The sequence below is a fragment of the Mytilus edulis genome, chromosome 12 (genome assembly GCF_963676685.1).
Source record: "Mytilus edulis chromosome 12, xbMytEdul2.2, whole genome shotgun sequence".
Lineage (NCBI taxonomy): Eukaryota > Metazoa > Mollusca > Bivalvia > Mytilida > Mytilidae > Mytilus > Mytilus edulis.
In genome coordinates this window covers 80,111,765-80,131,187 of record NC_092355.1, presented here as the reverse complement: position 1 = coordinate 80,131,187, position 19,423 = coordinate 80,111,765, and the positions used below count along the sequence as shown (strand labels likewise).

The window sequence follows — 19,423 nt, the reverse complement described above, 5'->3', positions numbered from 1 at the left end:
TGTTTACATATGTTTTCAAACACATGAAAAACATATGTTAAACATATGAAAACATATGTCGCAATTTTTCCTATGTACATGATGATCAATGGAGCGGTTAGTTAATAAATAATGTTAAATGGAATGGATGGACAGTTATCGAATGTAATTTCTTGGTCAAATGATTTAAATCATAGCGGTAAAAAAAAATTATAACGTTTTAAAAGCAGACAGGACCCCCTGAGCCAGACACAACTTGTTTTTTTCCAATGTTATCTTCTTGTCGGAAAGAATTTGCGTTAAAAATAATCTTTCATCGTTGTCTTTATCCATTTTGAGAAACCATATGGATGTGAAGATATTCACAAATATACATGTAGTCTTAGTGCACGCAAGAAAGCAGTATGTACATGCACTGTGTCTGCATGTAGCTATACGTGTAGTTTACCTTCAACTGGACTACTTATCTTCATTCTATTTTTTAGATTGAGCTACTGTTTAAAGGGGCCGACGTGTAGGATATTATTAAAAAAGTTAATCAAAAACAATTTCCACACCTGATGAAAATAAATCTTAACAAACACTTGCATTTGTTTAGCAGAAAAACAAAGGATATTTGGTATTCATCCATGACACAAAATCAGTACAAGCACAGCAAAACAAAAACAACACAAAAAACAAAGGAACAGTGCTTTTATTGCTGTTCTTCATCTCAAAGTCACAGTATATTTATTAATAATAATAATTCTTTATTTAAAGAGGGTTACACAGTTAGCTATAACAGTAAACTTCCATGAGGCCCTCATGAAATGCAATGAAATATAACAAATAATTACAAAATAATCAAACAAACATCCAATAAATTTTTTTTATGAAATATACAATTTTCAAAACAGTTTAAAATAACAAATTCATATAATATTGGCAACTTTCAAATAACCACAACAATATTTAAAGTTTGAGTAAGTGTGTGAAAATTATTCTGCATATACAATTATACAGCTTCTTAATGTTCCAAGTAATTTTTTAAATCTTTTTTGAATGAGCTTGTACTTGAGGTTAATTTTTGTCAGGGATATTGGTAAGGTATTCAATAAAATGTTATCACAGAGATATGTCTCTTTTTTTTGGTAAATTCAATAATGCAAATGTTGAAATTAAAATAGCAACACTTTAACATTTAAGATTTGCAAATATTCAAAGTCAGTGAACCATGACTGAAGGTACATGGCTAAACCATCTCCATTGAAATGAGATGTGCCAATGCTAATGCAACGTAAACGAAATACCATTGACTTATCATAAGTAGTTCCCTTTAAACAAATCTAAACACAAACTAATACATGTTAACTAAGCAAAATTTTAAAGTCAATAAACCCTAACTGAGGGTGCGGGGTCAAATAATCTTCAGGGTAATGAGATGTGCCAATGCTAATACAACTGCTTACCAAATATCATTGACCTACCACTAGAGGTTCCCTATAAAACGTCCAAATCACAAACTGATACATGAAAACTAAATTAAGCAAAAGTTTTAAAGTCAATAGACCATGACTGAGGGGGCGGGGCCAAATAATCTCAATGGAAATGAGATATGCTAATACTAATACAACTGCATGCATACCCATTATCATTAACTCACAACTAGTGCTTCCCAATAAACTGACCTAATCACAAAGTAAACATCAAAACTAAGCAAAAAATTCAAAGTCAATAAACCATGACTGAGGGGGCGAGGCCAAATAATCTCCATGAAAATGAGATACATGTCAATGTTTATACAACTGCTTACCAATCATCATTAACTTACAACTAGTGGTTCCCAATAAACTGACCTAATCACAAACTAAAACATGAAAACTAAGCAAAAGTTTCAAAGTCAATAGACCATAACTCAGGTGGCGGGGCCAAATAATCTCTTTGCTAATGAGATGTGCCAATACTGCTACAACTGCATACCAAATATCTTTGACTTACCACTTGTGGTTCACCATAAACTAGACCTAATCACAAACTAATGCATTGTTGACGTCGTCGTCGCCGACGCCGGAAACAGCATACCTATGTCTCGCTTTTTGACTCCGTCAAGCGAGACATTAAAATAGATCCTGAGTATGTAAAAGATTTCTTATACAGCCTTTGGAACTTGCAATTTTTGCAAGACGCATTTCTCATACAATATTGGTTTATTTCTGACATTTCTTTAAATTTTTCAGTGAGATATATATATACAGGGGCTTCATTCTTAAGGCATGTGTGCATCAAAAGAGATTGATGGTATGAGATTCTGTTCTCTATTGTCATCCACCCAAGCTGTTTAAACAAAGGTGCTGATGATGAAAGTTGATCAGCATCTAAAATTAGTCTTACCGGCCTTTTCTGCAATTTATTATTCTGACTGGCTCATTTTTAGCACAACCACTCCAATTAATACAACTATAATCTATTAGTTGGAGAATATAACCATTATAAAATAATTTTCTTGAATCAATATTTAGAAATTTCTTGATCTTAGAGAGTTAATGAAGGCTAGATGATATTGATGAAAAGTAATAAACATGGTCTGTCCATGACAGATAAGAGTCAATTCTAATACCTAAAAGTTTTTCAATTCATGATTTTTGAGGAATATTATTTTCAATAGTTAAAACTGGTTCTGCTTGATTTAAACGCAGCCTTTGTCTTATACCTTTAACCATCCATTTCGTTTTATCCGAATTTATGAACATGTTATTTCCATGACACTATTTTTCAACACATTGGAAATCATATTGTACTTTTAATTACATATCAGCAATACTCTTTTCTGATGTATGCATAATTGTGTCATCAGCATACAAGTCTGTGTTGCATTTTTTTTTTATGTGTAATGGAAGGTCATTTATGTACAAAACAAACAAAATGGGACCAAGTATTGAGCACTGTGGAACACCGAAATTTATAAACTTTTTATCAGAACACTGATTACTTATGTGGACTTGCTGTGTTCTTTCTTTCATATATGAAATAAATTTGAAGTTTTCTACTTAAAATTTCATGATCAACAACATCAAAAGCTTTTTTAAAATCCAGAAGAACTGTCAAATTGATATTTCCGTTATTCATTTCATGTAGCCATTTATCAATGATATTAATGAGGGCAGTTTGACATGAATGGTTTGGTCTAAAACCAGACTGGGAAGGGTTTAAAATTTGAAACTTTGTCATATAATTATACAGATGTTTAGATACATATCTCCCTATTAATTTTGATAATGTTGGCAGAACAGATAAACTGGTAGATAGTAATATTGACCGACTATTTTAAAAAATTTAAATATATGAAAATAAACTAAATATGCATTTATTGAAGAGATAATGATAGAAAAAATAGAAAATTTTGTCTTAGTATTAATATTGAGATGTTTGGATTAATTTAGATCTCGTTCTTATTTCAACATCTCTGTGGATTTATGCTGTTGAAAGATAATTGTGTCTTAGGAATAGTATTGAGATATTTGGATTGGTTAAGGGCTGGTTTTTATTTAAACGAAATTGAATACTAGACCTCTATACACAAATTTAAATTAGGTATATAAAAAGTATTCGAACACGTATATAGATCTATACAATATATATATGGAATTATTTCTGTACATGATATGTAATGACATATACGTTATAATACAGACATACATATTTCCTTTTACCCTGATACCGCGCATTGATTATTTCTAAGTGACGGACTAATGGGTTGTGGGACCAATTGGCTGTCGGAACAATGGGTCGTTGGACTACTGAGCTGTCGAAATACTGAGCTGTCGGACTAATGGGCTGTCGAATAATGGTGTGTAACCAGACAAACAAAACGGTCACCAGACAAACAATAGTAAACAAAACGCAACATGGAAACTAAAGACTGAGCATCAAGAACCCCACCAAAACTTTGGTGCTTCAATAGAGTAAGCAGATCCTGCTCCACTAGTGGCACACGTCGTGTTCCTTATGTAAGAACAAACCCTGTGACAAGTATAATAAGGTAAGTTACTCTTCATGGACATGATTGTCTGATTTTTATCGGCAGCATTGCATTGCTATTAAAATTATTAGATATACAGATGATCGCCTTTTATCCACAAGGGATTGGTCTTCTGAAAATCTGTTTATATGGTAATCTGTGTATTTCTCTCCGCAAAAATAACTGTTTGCCATACAAATGATGAAAACAACTGTATTCCTCTATTGCATTGGAACATTGAAGTGTTGTTCTATTTCCAACTCAACAGTCATTTCTAAAAATAAATAAAATAATTCACAAATCCAAAGATAAAATACGCTACTGTTTGACATTTTACTTTAAAATATCAAAGTTTTACAGAAATACCCCTTTTTACATAAAATCCAAGAATATTGTTTTATACCACAAAGGGGTAATGACCAGCGTAGTTTATTATGTGTTCACTCCAAGATCATTTGGGGGGTATTTGGAGGTTGAAATAGGAAAAAAGTCAATTCGGATCGACCGTCCTTCACGACGTTCGGCTCTGAAATTTACGTGCCATCATCATATCCGTCATTGCACGTCTGCCCGGCAAAATTAAATTTTATTTCGTAGAAGATACGGTAAATATTGACCTTACACTGAAAAACTTTGTGATACACATTTCTTTGATGCTCTCAGCAGTATAACAACAGATTTTTACACGTCAAGAGATTTCCTTCTTGGGAACCGCATCAATTCAACATGAAAAGGGTGGGGGGATTACGTCAGTTTCTGGTTAAAATGGGTACCGAAGTGCGGCTGGAATGTGACCCACCCTTATTCATATATTAATGCCTAAAATTTTCAGCCCACTCATATAGAAATTTTTAAAGGTGACCATCTGTATTTAATCCAAACTGAACATTATAGTATTTATTTACTATTTCTTAAAACATTATAAGTTTGACAGCAATATACCAAATACCAATATAAAATAATGGGGGAAAATCGAGATTGGTCATTTTTCTAAAACTTTCAGGAGGGGGTTCACACATTTTCGGCAGAAATGGATATTTGGGGTGGGGGGGGGGTGGGGGTGGGAGGGGGGGGGGGTGTCATTGAATTTTTTCTTTCAAAATATGTTGCCGTCCCCTCTGCAGATAAATAATGACCGGTCCCTATAAAAGACTTTCAACCCCAGACCATATGATGTTTACCAGCACAAATATTGATATCCATTTGCGAAAATATCAATAAACATCTTCATGATCTTGCATGTATGATATATTCATACGCCCAGGAGCAGATTACCTTAGCCGTATTTGGCACAACTTTTTGGAATTTTTGGGTCCTCAATGCTCTTCAAATTTGTATTTGTTTGGCTTTTTAACTGTTTTGATCTGAGCGTCACTGATGAGTCTTATGTAGACGAAACGCGCGTCTGGCGTATTAAATATAATCCTGGTACCTTTGATAACTACATTAACTCAATTTTAACCATTTTTAAGCACCCAAGCACATGATTATTTACAACTGGCAGGCCGTGCATGCAGAGGCAACTTCGATAAAAAAAAGGTACAGGTGTGCCACTGGAATTTGAAAAAAACACCCCCCATTTATATACATTGCCCAAGACCATAATTCTGACCTATTCATATATATATGCATATCAGTTGTGACCTAATTATATATAGTTCAAACATTTTGGCACAGTCACATATATTTTGACTATTACTTTGACCTATAATTGTTAACTTTTTATACATTGTCATGATCATGCACACCTGGATTTTTTTATCATTCAAGATTTTCCCTGTGTGTTCAGTACATAAAATGTATTTCCAAAATTTTTGGGGGATTGGCAAAACTGCTAAAGTGCTAGAAAGATTATTTTTTTTACCCATTCAGGGTCAGAATATTTTTTGTAAAAAATCCCAGTCAGTTTTCACTCTTTATGTCACCAATTAAAGGTATTTATAAACACATATTATTTTGATCAGTGCAATGCATCCAGGGTATAACAATGATATATCTTATGATTAGATCACAAACGTCAATAGGTAGTTTCTGTTGGGAAGACTATTCTTTTGGATGTCATATTGAGCGGTGGTATTTAGTCTGTGACAAGCTTCAAAAAAATTTAAGATCTTAATATCCCCTTACAGCAAAACTATATATAAACCAAAGTATATTTCGCGGGTATTTTCTAGTACTTATAAAGTCTGCACTCTGATACTTTAGTCTGGATAAAACCCTTATAAATTATAAACTTCAAACTGTTTAAAGCATATTTACCCGGTAAATCATTTTTCACTGATTTCACATCATCATCTGAAATAGTTTTAGCAAGAATATCTTTTAGCACGTCTGTATACAGTTTTGTTGGTTTGTTATAGTGGTCAAGCCGTTTTAAAAGGTCACATATTATAATACGCAACTCATTGAAACGTGTTTCGTCAAGTTTAAATGTCCTAGAGTGTTGTAGTTCATTCCTTGTAAGTCTTATGCGCTCAATATCATCTCCAGTAACTATGCCTGTAACCTGATCAACTTGCCATATCCCCCCCCATCCATATGTTGGAACATGTTTATTAAGTTTCCTGTGCTCACTATACAAGTATGTTATATCAGAATCGCTCCTTTGACGTAGATTTGGTTTATCTGGTCTTAAAAGATCATATAAAACATCAGCAAGAATATTCAAAACAATCATCCCCATCTTTGCAAAATTAATTTCCTCATTTGTAAACTGAAAAGAAGATAAAAGTAAGGTATTGTAATGTAAAATACGAAGAAGATAATATATTAATCAGGCTTAACATAAGTTTTGGTTGAATCATCAGTTAATTTGGTCAAGTACTCGTAGAAATTTTTCCAAGAAAAAAAAAAATTAAAAGTAAAATCAATGATGATGGTACCTTGCATCTAAAAGTAAATATGTGTAACTCTTGCTCAACTGGATTTTTTTTCGCACAACCAAAATCCAGGAATGCTGTTTAAAACTGTATGAGGAACATCTTGCTTAGAAATATTTCAGCAATATGTTTCCTTTAACCAGATGAAAAAACGTGTGATGTGTGAAATCTTTTTTTTTTATCAATGTAAATGAAACAAAGTTAACTAAATATATTTGTGTTTAAATAAATATCTACCATACTGTTCCAACTGGATCACAAATGTATTATAATTATTTACCAAACATTTGAAGAATCTGGTCTTTAACATGATAAATTCATGATAAGAAGTTTGTTCAAATAACTAATGCATAGCAGTATGATGACTATGAAAGGAGTAAGGTCGTTACAGACCTCATTTGATCATGAACATTGATTCCATTGTTTAATGATCAACATATTTCATGTTCATGATGTTGATTTAAAAACATGTACGAAAGAGATATAGAACTATTCTTGTCAACATTTTCTTATCAAGCGTTGATTTCTGTTGAATGTGACAAAATTGTTTTGATTTCTATCAAATTGAGGTACCGGTATAAGAAACAAAGATAGCAGGATTCGACAAACTACATATTCGAGTCAAATATGTTTATTGTAATAACAAATAAACATTATGTTCATAAACTTTTGTGTTGACCAATGCGCTCTACGTTTACGTTCCTAAAAACCAATGCAATGAAAATATGCCTGTTAACATACACCTTATCGCTATGTGTCCGCCATTACTGGACATCAAAAAGGTCCCCGTAAAATTGTGACGTCATAATACGAACTATCGAACTCAACAATGGAAAAGTGTTGTATGACGCCAATAGTTCAAGCGGGGAAGATTATCGGGTCAACCGGGACAGATTTCCAAATAGCGATAAGGTGTATTGAACTTTGTTGAAAATGTAATTTTGTGCTATTTGTGACACCAAGAAATAATCTAAATGACCTATTTTATATCGTAATTGTTTTAGCTATGATTCATTGTGATATTGGTTAATACATCCTTATTTGAAATTTAAGCCTCAAATAGGAGCCATATAGAACAGTCTCTTTTGAAACATACTGATTGCATTTAATGATTTTTTTTAAATTCTAAAATGTGTAATAAACAATATATAAATACCACATAGCTGAGAGAGTGATAGAGCAGATTTTTACCCAGAGAAAACATTGTCAACTGATGCGAGCTTAGCTATATGTTATTCAATTTATTATACTGAATGTTCTATCATTTTTGTCTTTTAATTGAAAGCACTTAACTTTGACGTCAAGTACATAACGTTACAGTTATTAGAAAAACAACAAAAGTGAACCAAAATGTTATTTTGACAGTCTATTAAAAGTTTTGAGGCCATAACGTAGAACTGCATCATATTTATTTTGAAAGTATTGATGTTCATAATTATTGTTGTAGCTAATATTTTTTTTAGAAAAACAATTGTAAATAAAAGTCATTCAAATATTTTTAAATTAAAGCATAGTTGACAATGTTTTCTCTGGGTAAAAATCTGCTCTATCACTCTCTCAGCTATGTGGTATTTATTGTATGTGCAGAATAGACTTAATCTTTCGTCATGTTGATTATCATACACAGACAGCTTAACTGAACTAGTATTGATATGTGGAGGGAAAAGTATTTGTTCAGCATTGGATGCAATTTCATCGAGTCGATAAACATACACAAACAGCTTCGAATAGTAATAGAAATGTTAGAAAAATGTTTACAATGGACAACTGAGAGTCAAGAGTCTACATTAGAGATATTTAAATAAGGGATCATCTCAAAAGTGTTAATTTATTTATTGATTTACTCCGCATGACAATAACTTTTAAACATAACCTCCAGTAGATTTAAGTAAAACGTTCGAGTGAAGTCTTTCCGCCTCTTCTATCACTAATTTGGTAGATTGGTTGGTTGAAAAAAATATTTGCATAAATCCAAATTAGTAATTAAGTCTATTCTGCACATACACTACTCACTTCACGTAAATACTAGCTGTTTGTGTATGTTTATCCATCCAACTGATGAAAATTTACAGTACTACTAATTAAACATATTACATATATTAATACATAATTTTGTTCAGTAAAGCTGTTTGTTTTCGTTTACTAAAAAAAAGTATAACAAAAATACCAAACTCCAGCCAGTCCAGGGTAAATTAAAACTAGAGGCTCTAAAGAGCCTGTGTCGCTCACCTGTTATTGTATTTACTGATGTCAATCATCTTGGTTGGTAGGTGGGGTCATTTGACACTTTTTTTAAATAGATACCCTAGTAATGATTGTGGCCAAGTTTGGTTAAATTTGGCCCATAGTTTTAGATAAGAAGATTTTTGTACAAGTTACAAAAATGACGAAAAGTTGTTCAATATTGACTATAAAGGGCAATAACTCCTAAAGGGGTCCTCTTACAATTTTGATCATATTGACTTATATGTAGATCTTACTTTGCTAAACATTATTGCTGTTTACAGTTTATCTCTATCTATAATAGTATACAAGATAATAACCAAAAACTGCAAAATTTCCTTAAAATTATCAATTTTAGGGCAGCAACCCAACAACAAGTTGTCCAATTCATCTGAAAATTTGTGAGGGAATAGATCTCATTCTGATGGACATTAAAATCTTGAGAGATTTGCCCTAAATGTCTTAGTTTCAAAGATATAAATCAAAAACTGCATTTTACCACTATGTTCTAATTTTAGCCATGTCAGCCATTTTGTTTTGAAGGCGAGGTCATCGGACACATTTTTAAAACTATATACCACAATGATAATTGTGGCCAAGTTTGGTTAAATTTGGCCATGTAGTTTCAAAGAAGAAGATTTTGGTACAAGTTACAAAAAATGACGAAAAGTTAAAATTGACTATAAAGGGCAATAACTCCTTAAGGGAATGACTGACAATTTTGGTCTTGCTGACTTATTTGTAGGTCTTAATTTACTGAACATTATTGCTGTTTACAGTTTATCTCTATCTATAATAGTATTCAAGAAAATAACCAAAAACTGCAAAATTTCCTTCAAATAACCAATTCAGGGGCAGAAACCCAACAACAGGTTGTCCGATTCGTCTGAAAATTTCAGGGAAGATAGATGTTGACCTGATCAACAATTTTATCTATGTCAGATTTGCGCTAAATGCTTTGGTTTTTTGAGTTATAAGCCAAAAACTGCATTTTACCCCTATGTTCTATTTTTACCCATGGCGGCCATCTTGGTTGGTTGGCGGGGTCACGCCACACATTTTTTAAACTAAATACCCCAATGATGATTGTGGCCAAGTTTGGTTAAATTTGGCCCAGTAGTTTCAGAGGAGAAGATTTTTGTAAAAGTTTACGGACGACGGACGACGGACGCCAAGTGATGAGAAAAGCTCACTTGACCTTTCAGGTCAGGTGAGCTAAAAAAGGGAGAATTTTATAAAACTTGACGATTCTCAACCAACTGAAAGAAAGTAAGACTGAACATCTCCCAATTCATTCATCTTCATTTTTGGGAACTGAATATGTCATGAAAATTCATTGTAGTGTTACATACCTCTGGCGAATTGGCTGTTCCTGTTGCTCCTTTATTGGCATTTGGAAATACTCTCTCACCAGCTTGGAGCCGGAAACGTACCTTCAAATAAAAACTAGCATGTCATTCATTATCAATAGAAAATATTGGTAACCAGCATGAAATGTGTAAATGAGGGTGGCACCCTTCATTTTCTTTCATTCTATTTCGACAAACATAGATAGAATAATCAACCAATTCAAGCGTGCAATTATGTCTAAATTATTTGGCTGTATACAAGTATTAGTAAAATGGGTAAATTGCAAAAAAGCTACATTTGTCTTCAGAGATGTGCTACCTTTATAATGAAAAGTCCTCCGCTTAAGTTTCAAACATTGGAATTTTAAACCCCAGACTCCTTATAGATTTTAAATGAAAAGGTAAGTCAATTTATAAGTAAAGATGATGATTGGAGTATGGTTCATTTTGGCCGCAAATTTTTCTTTAAAAAGAGGAACATCTTTTTTTACATTCAAAACGAAGGAGAAAGACGCAAAACCATAGCAATAGCTTACATTGTCAGATTAGCTAAAATGCACAGTTTGGATTATCTTGAATTCACTGTCTGAATAGGTTGCATTTCAACAGCAAAAAATATTTCATATTATTTGAATTTCTTGTCAATCTAAACATGCTAAATAAAAGTTCCTCGATATGATGAATGTATAATTTTGTCAGAAATTAGGTCTGAAGTTATACAAGTAATAATTAATCTATCGTACATCCTCATGTATATAACTTCTATGCTATAAAATATATATAGTAGCTTGTTACCTTGGTGGATTGAACTGTAGTTTGGATTTGACTGGAGCTTTCTGTGTAAGGATTACATATTGAAACGAATGCAGAACTCTGTGACAACTACAATAATTTAGAAAATAAAATTTACCCGATGATCAGATGATCCCCCATACCTTATATATATAATTAAAACAGCACTCTACTCAAATGTATGAATCATTATGGAAACATATTACAACTTACATGTTATTTCAATGATTGTATAGATAGAGCATCTTGTATGTCTACAATCAGATTATAGTTCAGTTTTCACAGATAATATTTGAAATATTCAGTCTATCTCATTACAATTCTTTGTTTGGTCTATCGACCATCTGAACTAAGAAAAGGAGGTAACGGACATCACTGCTGTCTGATTCTGAATTAAAATATATGTCTTGCTTCTATTTGCTGGAGGAAACAAGTTGATTTCTGAGCTTTTCCTAACTATTTTAATACCCATATATAAGTGTATGGTAAATACAAAGTTGAAGAGTATCATATTTGAAAAGGTATCACACGGTATAGCAATTTCATGGAACTCTAATTGAAACTTTTTTGAGAAAAAAAAATGTTTCATATACATAATATATGGCTGTTATAATGTGTAAGAATATGTGTTTATATCAAACTGGATCACGAAAAATATTGAATGTGAAAATGAACCAGGTGATCCGCAGGGCGCAGCTTTATACGACCCCAGTGGTTGAACCCTGAACAGTTGGGGCAAATTTGGTCACAATATTCAAGCTTGATTCTGTCTGAATTTGGATTGTGATCAAATTTTTTACATAATATAGGTTTTTGTCACAAAATTAATGTGGTCAAAGATCTAACAAATCTATTGCACAATACATGCAATACTGTGCAATTGGAGATTTCTTGAAACTTTTCAAAATTCAAAATTGGAAAATTTTGAAAAAAAGGAAGCCCTCCAAAAAATGGTAAACAAAAAATCCCCCCATCCAACCTTAAAAGTTGGATGGGGGGATTTTGTCTTTTTGAAACCCCCTTGGAGCAATAACCCTTAAACTCAATCCCATGCTTTCCTTTAAATTATTGAAACGTGTAGTACAATTTCAGAGAGATCCATACACTTAAACACAAGTTATTGTCATGATTGTTTGGAAACTAGAACATGTAGAAACATGCTTTCTTTTTGGCCCCTAATTCCTAAATATTTTGGGCAATTAACCCAAAACTTAATCCCAGCCTCCCCTTTGTTATATGGTACATTGTGGTACAATTCCAGAGAGATGCATACAATTACACACAAGTTATTGTCTTGAAACTAGAAAAATGCTTGTTTTGACCTCTTTTTGACCCTTAATTCCTAAACTTTGGCCCCATAACCCCAAACCTTCTACTTGTGGTTACTTGTGGTTATAAACATTGAGGTATAATTTAAGAGCGATTGAAAAACTTCTACACAAGTTATTATCCTGAAACTAAAAAAAGTCTTGTTTTGGGCCCCTAATTCCTTATCGGTTGGGACCTTCGTCCCCAAAATCAATCCCAACCTTCCTTTTGTGGTATTGAACCTTCTGTAAAAATTTCATGAAGATATATTCACTTTAACTAAAGTTATTATCCGGAAACCAATGTGTCTTCGGACGACGACGACGACGACATCATACCATTATACGATCCAACAATTTTTTTGGGGTCGTATGAAAATTGTTTAAACAACAATTAAGTTGTAAATTTCTTGTAACTTAAGTGCTCCAGAAAAGCTAGGAAAACTTCCATTGGATGAATTGATGGAAGGACTGAAAGAGGTTAACCAATGTACTATCTTATTACAAATTTTCCATGTAAAACTCATCAAACATAAATAAATCTTTTACTTACATCAACTGTTCCATGTTGTAGATCTGACCATTCACCAGTGAACTCGTGTGTAATTTTACATGTCTCACAATAATATTTTGTATCCTGATCTTCACAAAAGTCATTTGATCCTGTCACAGACTCTGGTTTTGTTTGGCCACATTCCCACTTTTTCTCAAATTTTACATTGGGCATCTTAAATCTTGTGCTTATTATCTTGATTATTTCCTCTGTCATAAAGTCAGCAATGTATTTGTACAAACCTCCTTCGATTTGTTTCCCAAATTGCAAAACCTGAATTTGAATAGCATTTGGACATTTCATTACAAGTAATTTTCTTAATTTTGTCTTCTCTAACTCAAATACAGCAGTTCCACTGAAAAGGGCAATTTGCTTTTTATTCTGTTTAGTAGACGCAACTTCTGCAACTCTATACTTCCTGCTTAGTGCAGCAATCAAATGATTAATTAGATGTGGTGGAAGAAACCTAAACTTGAAACATAACCAGGTGGATTTCTTACAAGTATCTTTGGTAACATTAAACATTTCATATATGTCATATTCTGGTTTTGATTTGACCATGCAAGGTACATAGTAGCAAGGTTTTTCATCAGCACCGTCAATGGTTACACATATGATAATATCAAACTTCTCCATAATATTCAGGATAGCATCTTTATGTCTATCATGTTTGTTCAAAATGTTTTTTTCATTGTTAAAAATATCTTCTAAAACTTCACTATGCAATATTCCTCTAAGATTTAAATCCTCCAATTTGTCCTTCATTCTATGTCTGCTGATATCTGATTGAAATTTCTCTGCTGTTACTATGCATTTAAAGGCATCAGATAACCACTGGGTATCTAAAACGATAAATTCCGGAAGATCCTCAAAATAAACTAAAGCTCTGATTTCGTGGTGAAATTTCAAAAACAACATTAGTTCTTCATCATTCATTGGCATTGGTGTTTCAAGAGAGATTTGCTCAAGTTCCTTTAAGGTTATAATTGGAATTGATAACCCTTTCTTCCTCTCTTGAAGACATTTTTCCAGTTGAATAAATTTCAATGGATATTCTTTATTCCACGATTTCATTCCTCTGGCTAAGTTTAAGATGTCCTGTTTTATTTTCTGGAAAACACCATCATCATCTTTTGTATTTGAAATGAAGTATTCAGATCTTATATGTCCACAGGCATCATCTGAAACATCTTTCACATAGCTTTGAATCTTCTTCTTGCATTCAATCTCTATCTGTAATAAAAAATGTTTTTCTTTAATAGGTCTGACACAGGAAACTGAAAAAAACATGTCAATACTAATTTATCATTGTTTAAGTCATATGAAACGAGTGACCGGTGAAAAATAATGTTAATCCAATTCTTGAACCTATGCATGCATATATAATAAATTTAGTCCTTGTGCACGATTTTTTTCATTTTTTACGCATCCACATCGTATAATCGTCAAAAAAATATTTCACTCAGTCAGTGTTGTTGCGAAAATATGCAGCTAATTAATGGTCGTGTTTTGAAGCCAAAGTTTACCGATTGTCACCTTTGTAAACAATTTAAAAAGAAGCATGAATATTGAGGTAAGCACTTGTTTAACATGTACAATAAGATAAAGTTTATTTTGATGACGGAGCAATGTTTACGTTTGTTGACTCTCTCTGCCAATTAAGGTAACAGGTACGTAAATGGCTTGTCCTGCGATTTTTAAAAGAAATTGTATGCACGTAGAACTTACTAAAAGATAATGAAAAATCGAAAAATTTAAGTTGGTCACCGATCTAATTTCCGAGTTCCAGGCATTTGAAAATGGTAATGAAACAACATAAAGTACATAGACATAACGTCAAATTTGAACCAAAAATAAGAAATTTCAAGCTTTATTTATTCTGCAGTTTAAACCAATCCTACGATTTTTCTATAAAAATCAAATGTTTTGAAGGTATTATTTTCCTTTCTTTTGGTATATAATTTTCATGGGGTTACCGAACTCCTCTTTCATATATCAGCCGTTGAAAGGGTGTTGTTGACGGGAAAAGAGAGAAAAAATCATGACGTCGCCGAAAGGATTATGCAACGTCAAGGCTGTTTCAGCAGAATTGTAAAGACAACAACTGCCTCATTATAATTTGTTTGGTTATTCAAATGCGCTATAGAGAATATTATCCTGCCTGGAAAAAAGATTGATTACCTATTATTGTTTTTTTTCCCAGTGATTATACGAAGTCCTAAGTATTTATAACGTATTTCTGGAATGATTAAAAACACAATGTTTAAGGACATATGTTTATAAACTTATTGAACAGAAACAATAAAAGATCTATCATTAAAATAGATTCTCCGAATGACGAGATACATTCAATGTTCACATATTCGCGCTGCTTCACAATATTGTAGGCGAAATATACCGCGCAACGGGAAATAGAAACTTATAATCCTACAAAACATACTGACAATGTCATGTGAAAAAACGAAAAACGGCCAAAAGACAAACCATGGTAAATAAATGGGGAAATGTGTACATGGGACACAGATGATGCGCCCGCTTGCATATGATGTTATAAAGTGATATTACTAAAAAACTTTAAAAGATACGCCATTTAAATTTAAACTAGATCTGTGATTTGTTTTGGTAATCAGCATTGTGTATAATAGGTCTTTTAACATTTGTTTGAGGCAAACTAAAGTTAGAGAACGAAAACCAATTTTGGACGGTACGATGGACGGACATACGGACAAGTGTTAAAAGTAATGCCCCCCCCCCCCCCCCTGCTACGGCGTGTGCATAAAAAATCACAACATTTAACTTTTAATCCTCCGATAGTTGCAGGAGGTCATGCATATAAAATATATAAAATTATGGTTCAATGACACGAGAACATAACATAAACATGAACACAAACTTCATTCCAAATAGTACTGGTCATTTGCAAACTTAAGTAGTGTGTTTAATATGACACGAAAGGAGATGTGAGATAAATGTAGATTATAGGCAAAAGACAAACAAAGTGAATATTTCAAAGTTTGTTGCATATTATCCCTACTTTTTTCTCCATCGTTGGTTTTGTTCCGTTATTATAGTACGGACAGTGCATAGATGTGAATATCTAAATACAAATGTATATAAATTCCAACTGATTTATCTTTTTTTTTTTCTTTTTTTTTTGTTATTCGGCTTCGCCGCGGTTGACAATGTTTTCTCGGGATACCAATCTGCTCTATCCCCGACTCAGCTATGTGTTGTTATAAATTGTTCAACATAGACTTTGAACACACTTTATATGATGTTCAGATAAATGTATCCAGTCTAGATTTTGTGAGCTATAATGATCAAGCTAACAATATCATGTGACTTAATAGAAAAGCTGCGTGGGATTTTGAAGAACTGTCTTCAAGGGATTTTAACGTATGTATTAGATGTTGCAGAGATTGGAAATCTCCAACAGCATTATGCTAACAATATTCCTCTTCGTACTTTAGAATTTTTGCAAGTTTTGCGAAAATTGAGAAGAAATACGTAAAGCAAAACTAAAAACTCTAATTCTAAATTTGTATAGCAGCATTTGCACATGTATATAAACAGTATCAACTGAAATCGAAATAACTGTAATTCCGAAATTTTGCGCAATTTAAAATGAATTTCTATATCTTCAGTGTAATATATATACTTTGCTAATTATTTTATTGTTGAAGTGGCGGTAAAGCCGTAATTTTCAATCAGCGGATCTATATTTTTCCCTTGCCGCTTTTTCATACTGGAAGCTTGTAAAATGTTCCATTCAATTCAAATTGACTGAAAAGCAACGTGTATTCATTTCTTTTAAATTTTCGTTCATTTTGAAAGACAGTTTTACTTCGGAGTTCCCGTTTGTTCATGCAGAAGGTCCCATCACCATTAGTCATTACGATTCTCGTTCAAGTTTATTGTCACTTTCTATTGCTTACCCGTCTGACGTAATTTCCGACATTACATTTTACAAAGTTCATGTTACACAGAAAGCAGTTAAACGCTTTTGCTTTTCAATATTTATTTTTACTAAATATAAACTATTTGTCACTAGTACTTTCATTTTCAAATTCTATTTATAGACCATATCGCGGACGTGAAAGAAAGCACTGTAAAGAGAGATTTATGTTTATATTTATATGAGAAAATGGTTAATAAAAGATCATATAACAGTTACAACAGGAATATCAAATTAAAAAATATAAGTATTAAGTTAAACCTCTTTTTTTGTGTGTCGAGGATTGCATACATCCTAGCCGTTTTCACTCACGTTGACAGCCGTTTTGGGAAAATGTATTTCTTTGAATGCAATGACTGAATGTAAGTCCGTGACAAAGTTTGCTTTTGGAATTTCAATAAATAAAATGACAATATATAGTGTAAGCTTTAATTTGTTATTGTGGGAGTTTACGTGTGTAATGCATGTACGTGTTTATGATATTCTTATCAATATAGTACATTTCGTTTACTTTTTACGTCACATATCAACATTCCCGATTTTTTACGTGAGTCTACGATTACCGGCGTAATATAACGTTAGTAAGTTCATGAATGGACAGTTATCCCAAGGTATAAACAAATAGTTCCGAGACCCATTCCTTGTACTTAAAACAGTTTTGTAGAAACATAATTTATATGCAAGCTTTAAGTTGGACAGCTATTATTAGTAAACCCAACTCAGTCGCTCTTCGGCCATCACGACATGCCAAGTTTCTTTCATTTTTATGGGCGGAAAGCACTGTTTAACTGTTACAAGATACTTATTTTACATTCTTCAATTTTAGCTATATTTTTGATGAGATGCATTCAATACTCTTCCTCCAAATTGACCATTATTCCGACGAAGCGGAATATATTCCGACATCTTGAAAATATTTTTTATGGTGTACGGGAGATAACTCCCATAGCAACAAACGCCTATTTTCCCGTTTTCCGCTAGAGGCGTTCATTTACGTACCTCTCACCTTAAGTTTTCCCCTTCGCACTTGCGTATTGCAATCACTGGACTTTTACGAGAAAGGTCATGCTGAGGTAACTGCATACGGAAAAACATGTCGGCCAATTATTGTCTGGGAAGCCAATAATTAAGAAAAGTTAATTTCTTCTAAATTTGGAATTTCCTTTACAAAAAAGTATACGTACATAAGTTTTATAATAAAAAAATAGCCATTTAGTTATAAAAAAACATAATTGCATCAATTTTCTTTAAATGAAGTTTCATATGACTTTAAACAGTGTTATAACATGTATAATGAGGTAACTATATTTGAATTTTCATGGGAAGGAACCAGTCAGTATTCTTTTTCATATTAACCTGTTTATTTCAAAAGTAATGCCTAATTGAATATTAAAAAATCATAAGGGTTCCGCGGAACCCATTGTCTCACTTCTTTTGCTGTAAATCGCAGGCTCAACAAAAATGAGGACAAAAATCAATAAAAATATTCCTCTTGATACTATATTTTGATTGTAAGAAGGTTCTGTCCAAGTTTGGTAAAAATCCAGGAGAGTTTATGAATCTAATAAATGTTTTAAAAACTGCAGACTGTATGTAATGTTAACCATTTAACTGAAAGAAAAACTAAGTCCATTTACATGATTTATTAGTAAAATACAGATACACAGGTACAAAATATTAACAAAATTTCCTTCTAGATACTAGCTTTTGATCATAAACAAGCTTCTGTCCAAGGTTGGTACAAATCTAAAATAGTATAAGAAAGTTATTAATTTTTTTTTTAAATTTAAAAATTTAACCACAGAGTGAATGTGCTGTTTCCTGGCAGAAAATCTAAGTCCATTTAAAAGTAAAATACGGAAAAATGGATTTATTTTTTTACAAAATTTACTTCTGGATACTATCTTATCATTATAAACAAGCTTCTGTCCAAGTTTGGAAGAAATCAAGTATAGTTTAAGAAAGTTATTAAAATTTCAAAAACTTTGACCACAGAGTGAATATTTGTGGACGCCGCCGCTGATGAAGACGGAATGTAGGATCGCTTAGTCTCGCTTTTTCGACTAAAGTTGAAGGCTCGACAATAAATCGCATAAATGGTGAGGTCTTCTACAAAATGTCCTAAATTATTGCCCTCAAAAAGAGTTGATTATAATACTAACTATAAATGAGACGTTCACAGATGGCGAAAAATAATCATGTTGCAAAAAAAAACCAACTCAAACACAAAATTATATGACTTTTGTCCTACCTCCATGAAAAATAGCTTGTTCTCCCTGCAGATAATGCCCAAAGCAATAACCTTTTTTGTGTAAATTACATTACATAAGTTGCTTGATAACTGAAATAGGTATTGACAATTCACTTGGAAACTCAATTTATTGCCCAT

At 32.5% G+C, this 19,423-nt stretch overlaps 1 protein-coding gene across 1 annotated transcript in view; it reads right to left on the bottom strand.

Annotated features, from left to right (window-relative positions):
* Window positions 1-3,306: 3,306 nt before the first annotated feature.
* The window catches only part of LOC139497238 (uncharacterized), a 43,012-nt gene continuing 26,895 nt past the window's right edge, over window positions 3,307-19,423 (bottom strand). Inside the window, exons 4-8 of the mRNA XM_071285366.1 lie at window positions 13,080-14,312; window positions 11,223-11,309; window positions 10,431-10,511; window positions 6,236-6,689; window positions 3,307-4,250 (exon numbers count right to left, since the gene is read on the bottom strand). Of these exons, the coding sequence (XP_071141467.1) occupies window positions 4,198-4,250; window positions 6,236-6,689; window positions 10,431-10,511; window positions 11,223-11,309; window positions 13,080-14,312 (1,908 nt within the window). The 3' untranslated portion in view covers window positions 3,307-4,197. The remainder of the gene's footprint in view (window positions 4,251-6,235; window positions 6,690-10,430; window positions 10,512-11,222; window positions 11,310-13,079; window positions 14,313-19,423) is intronic.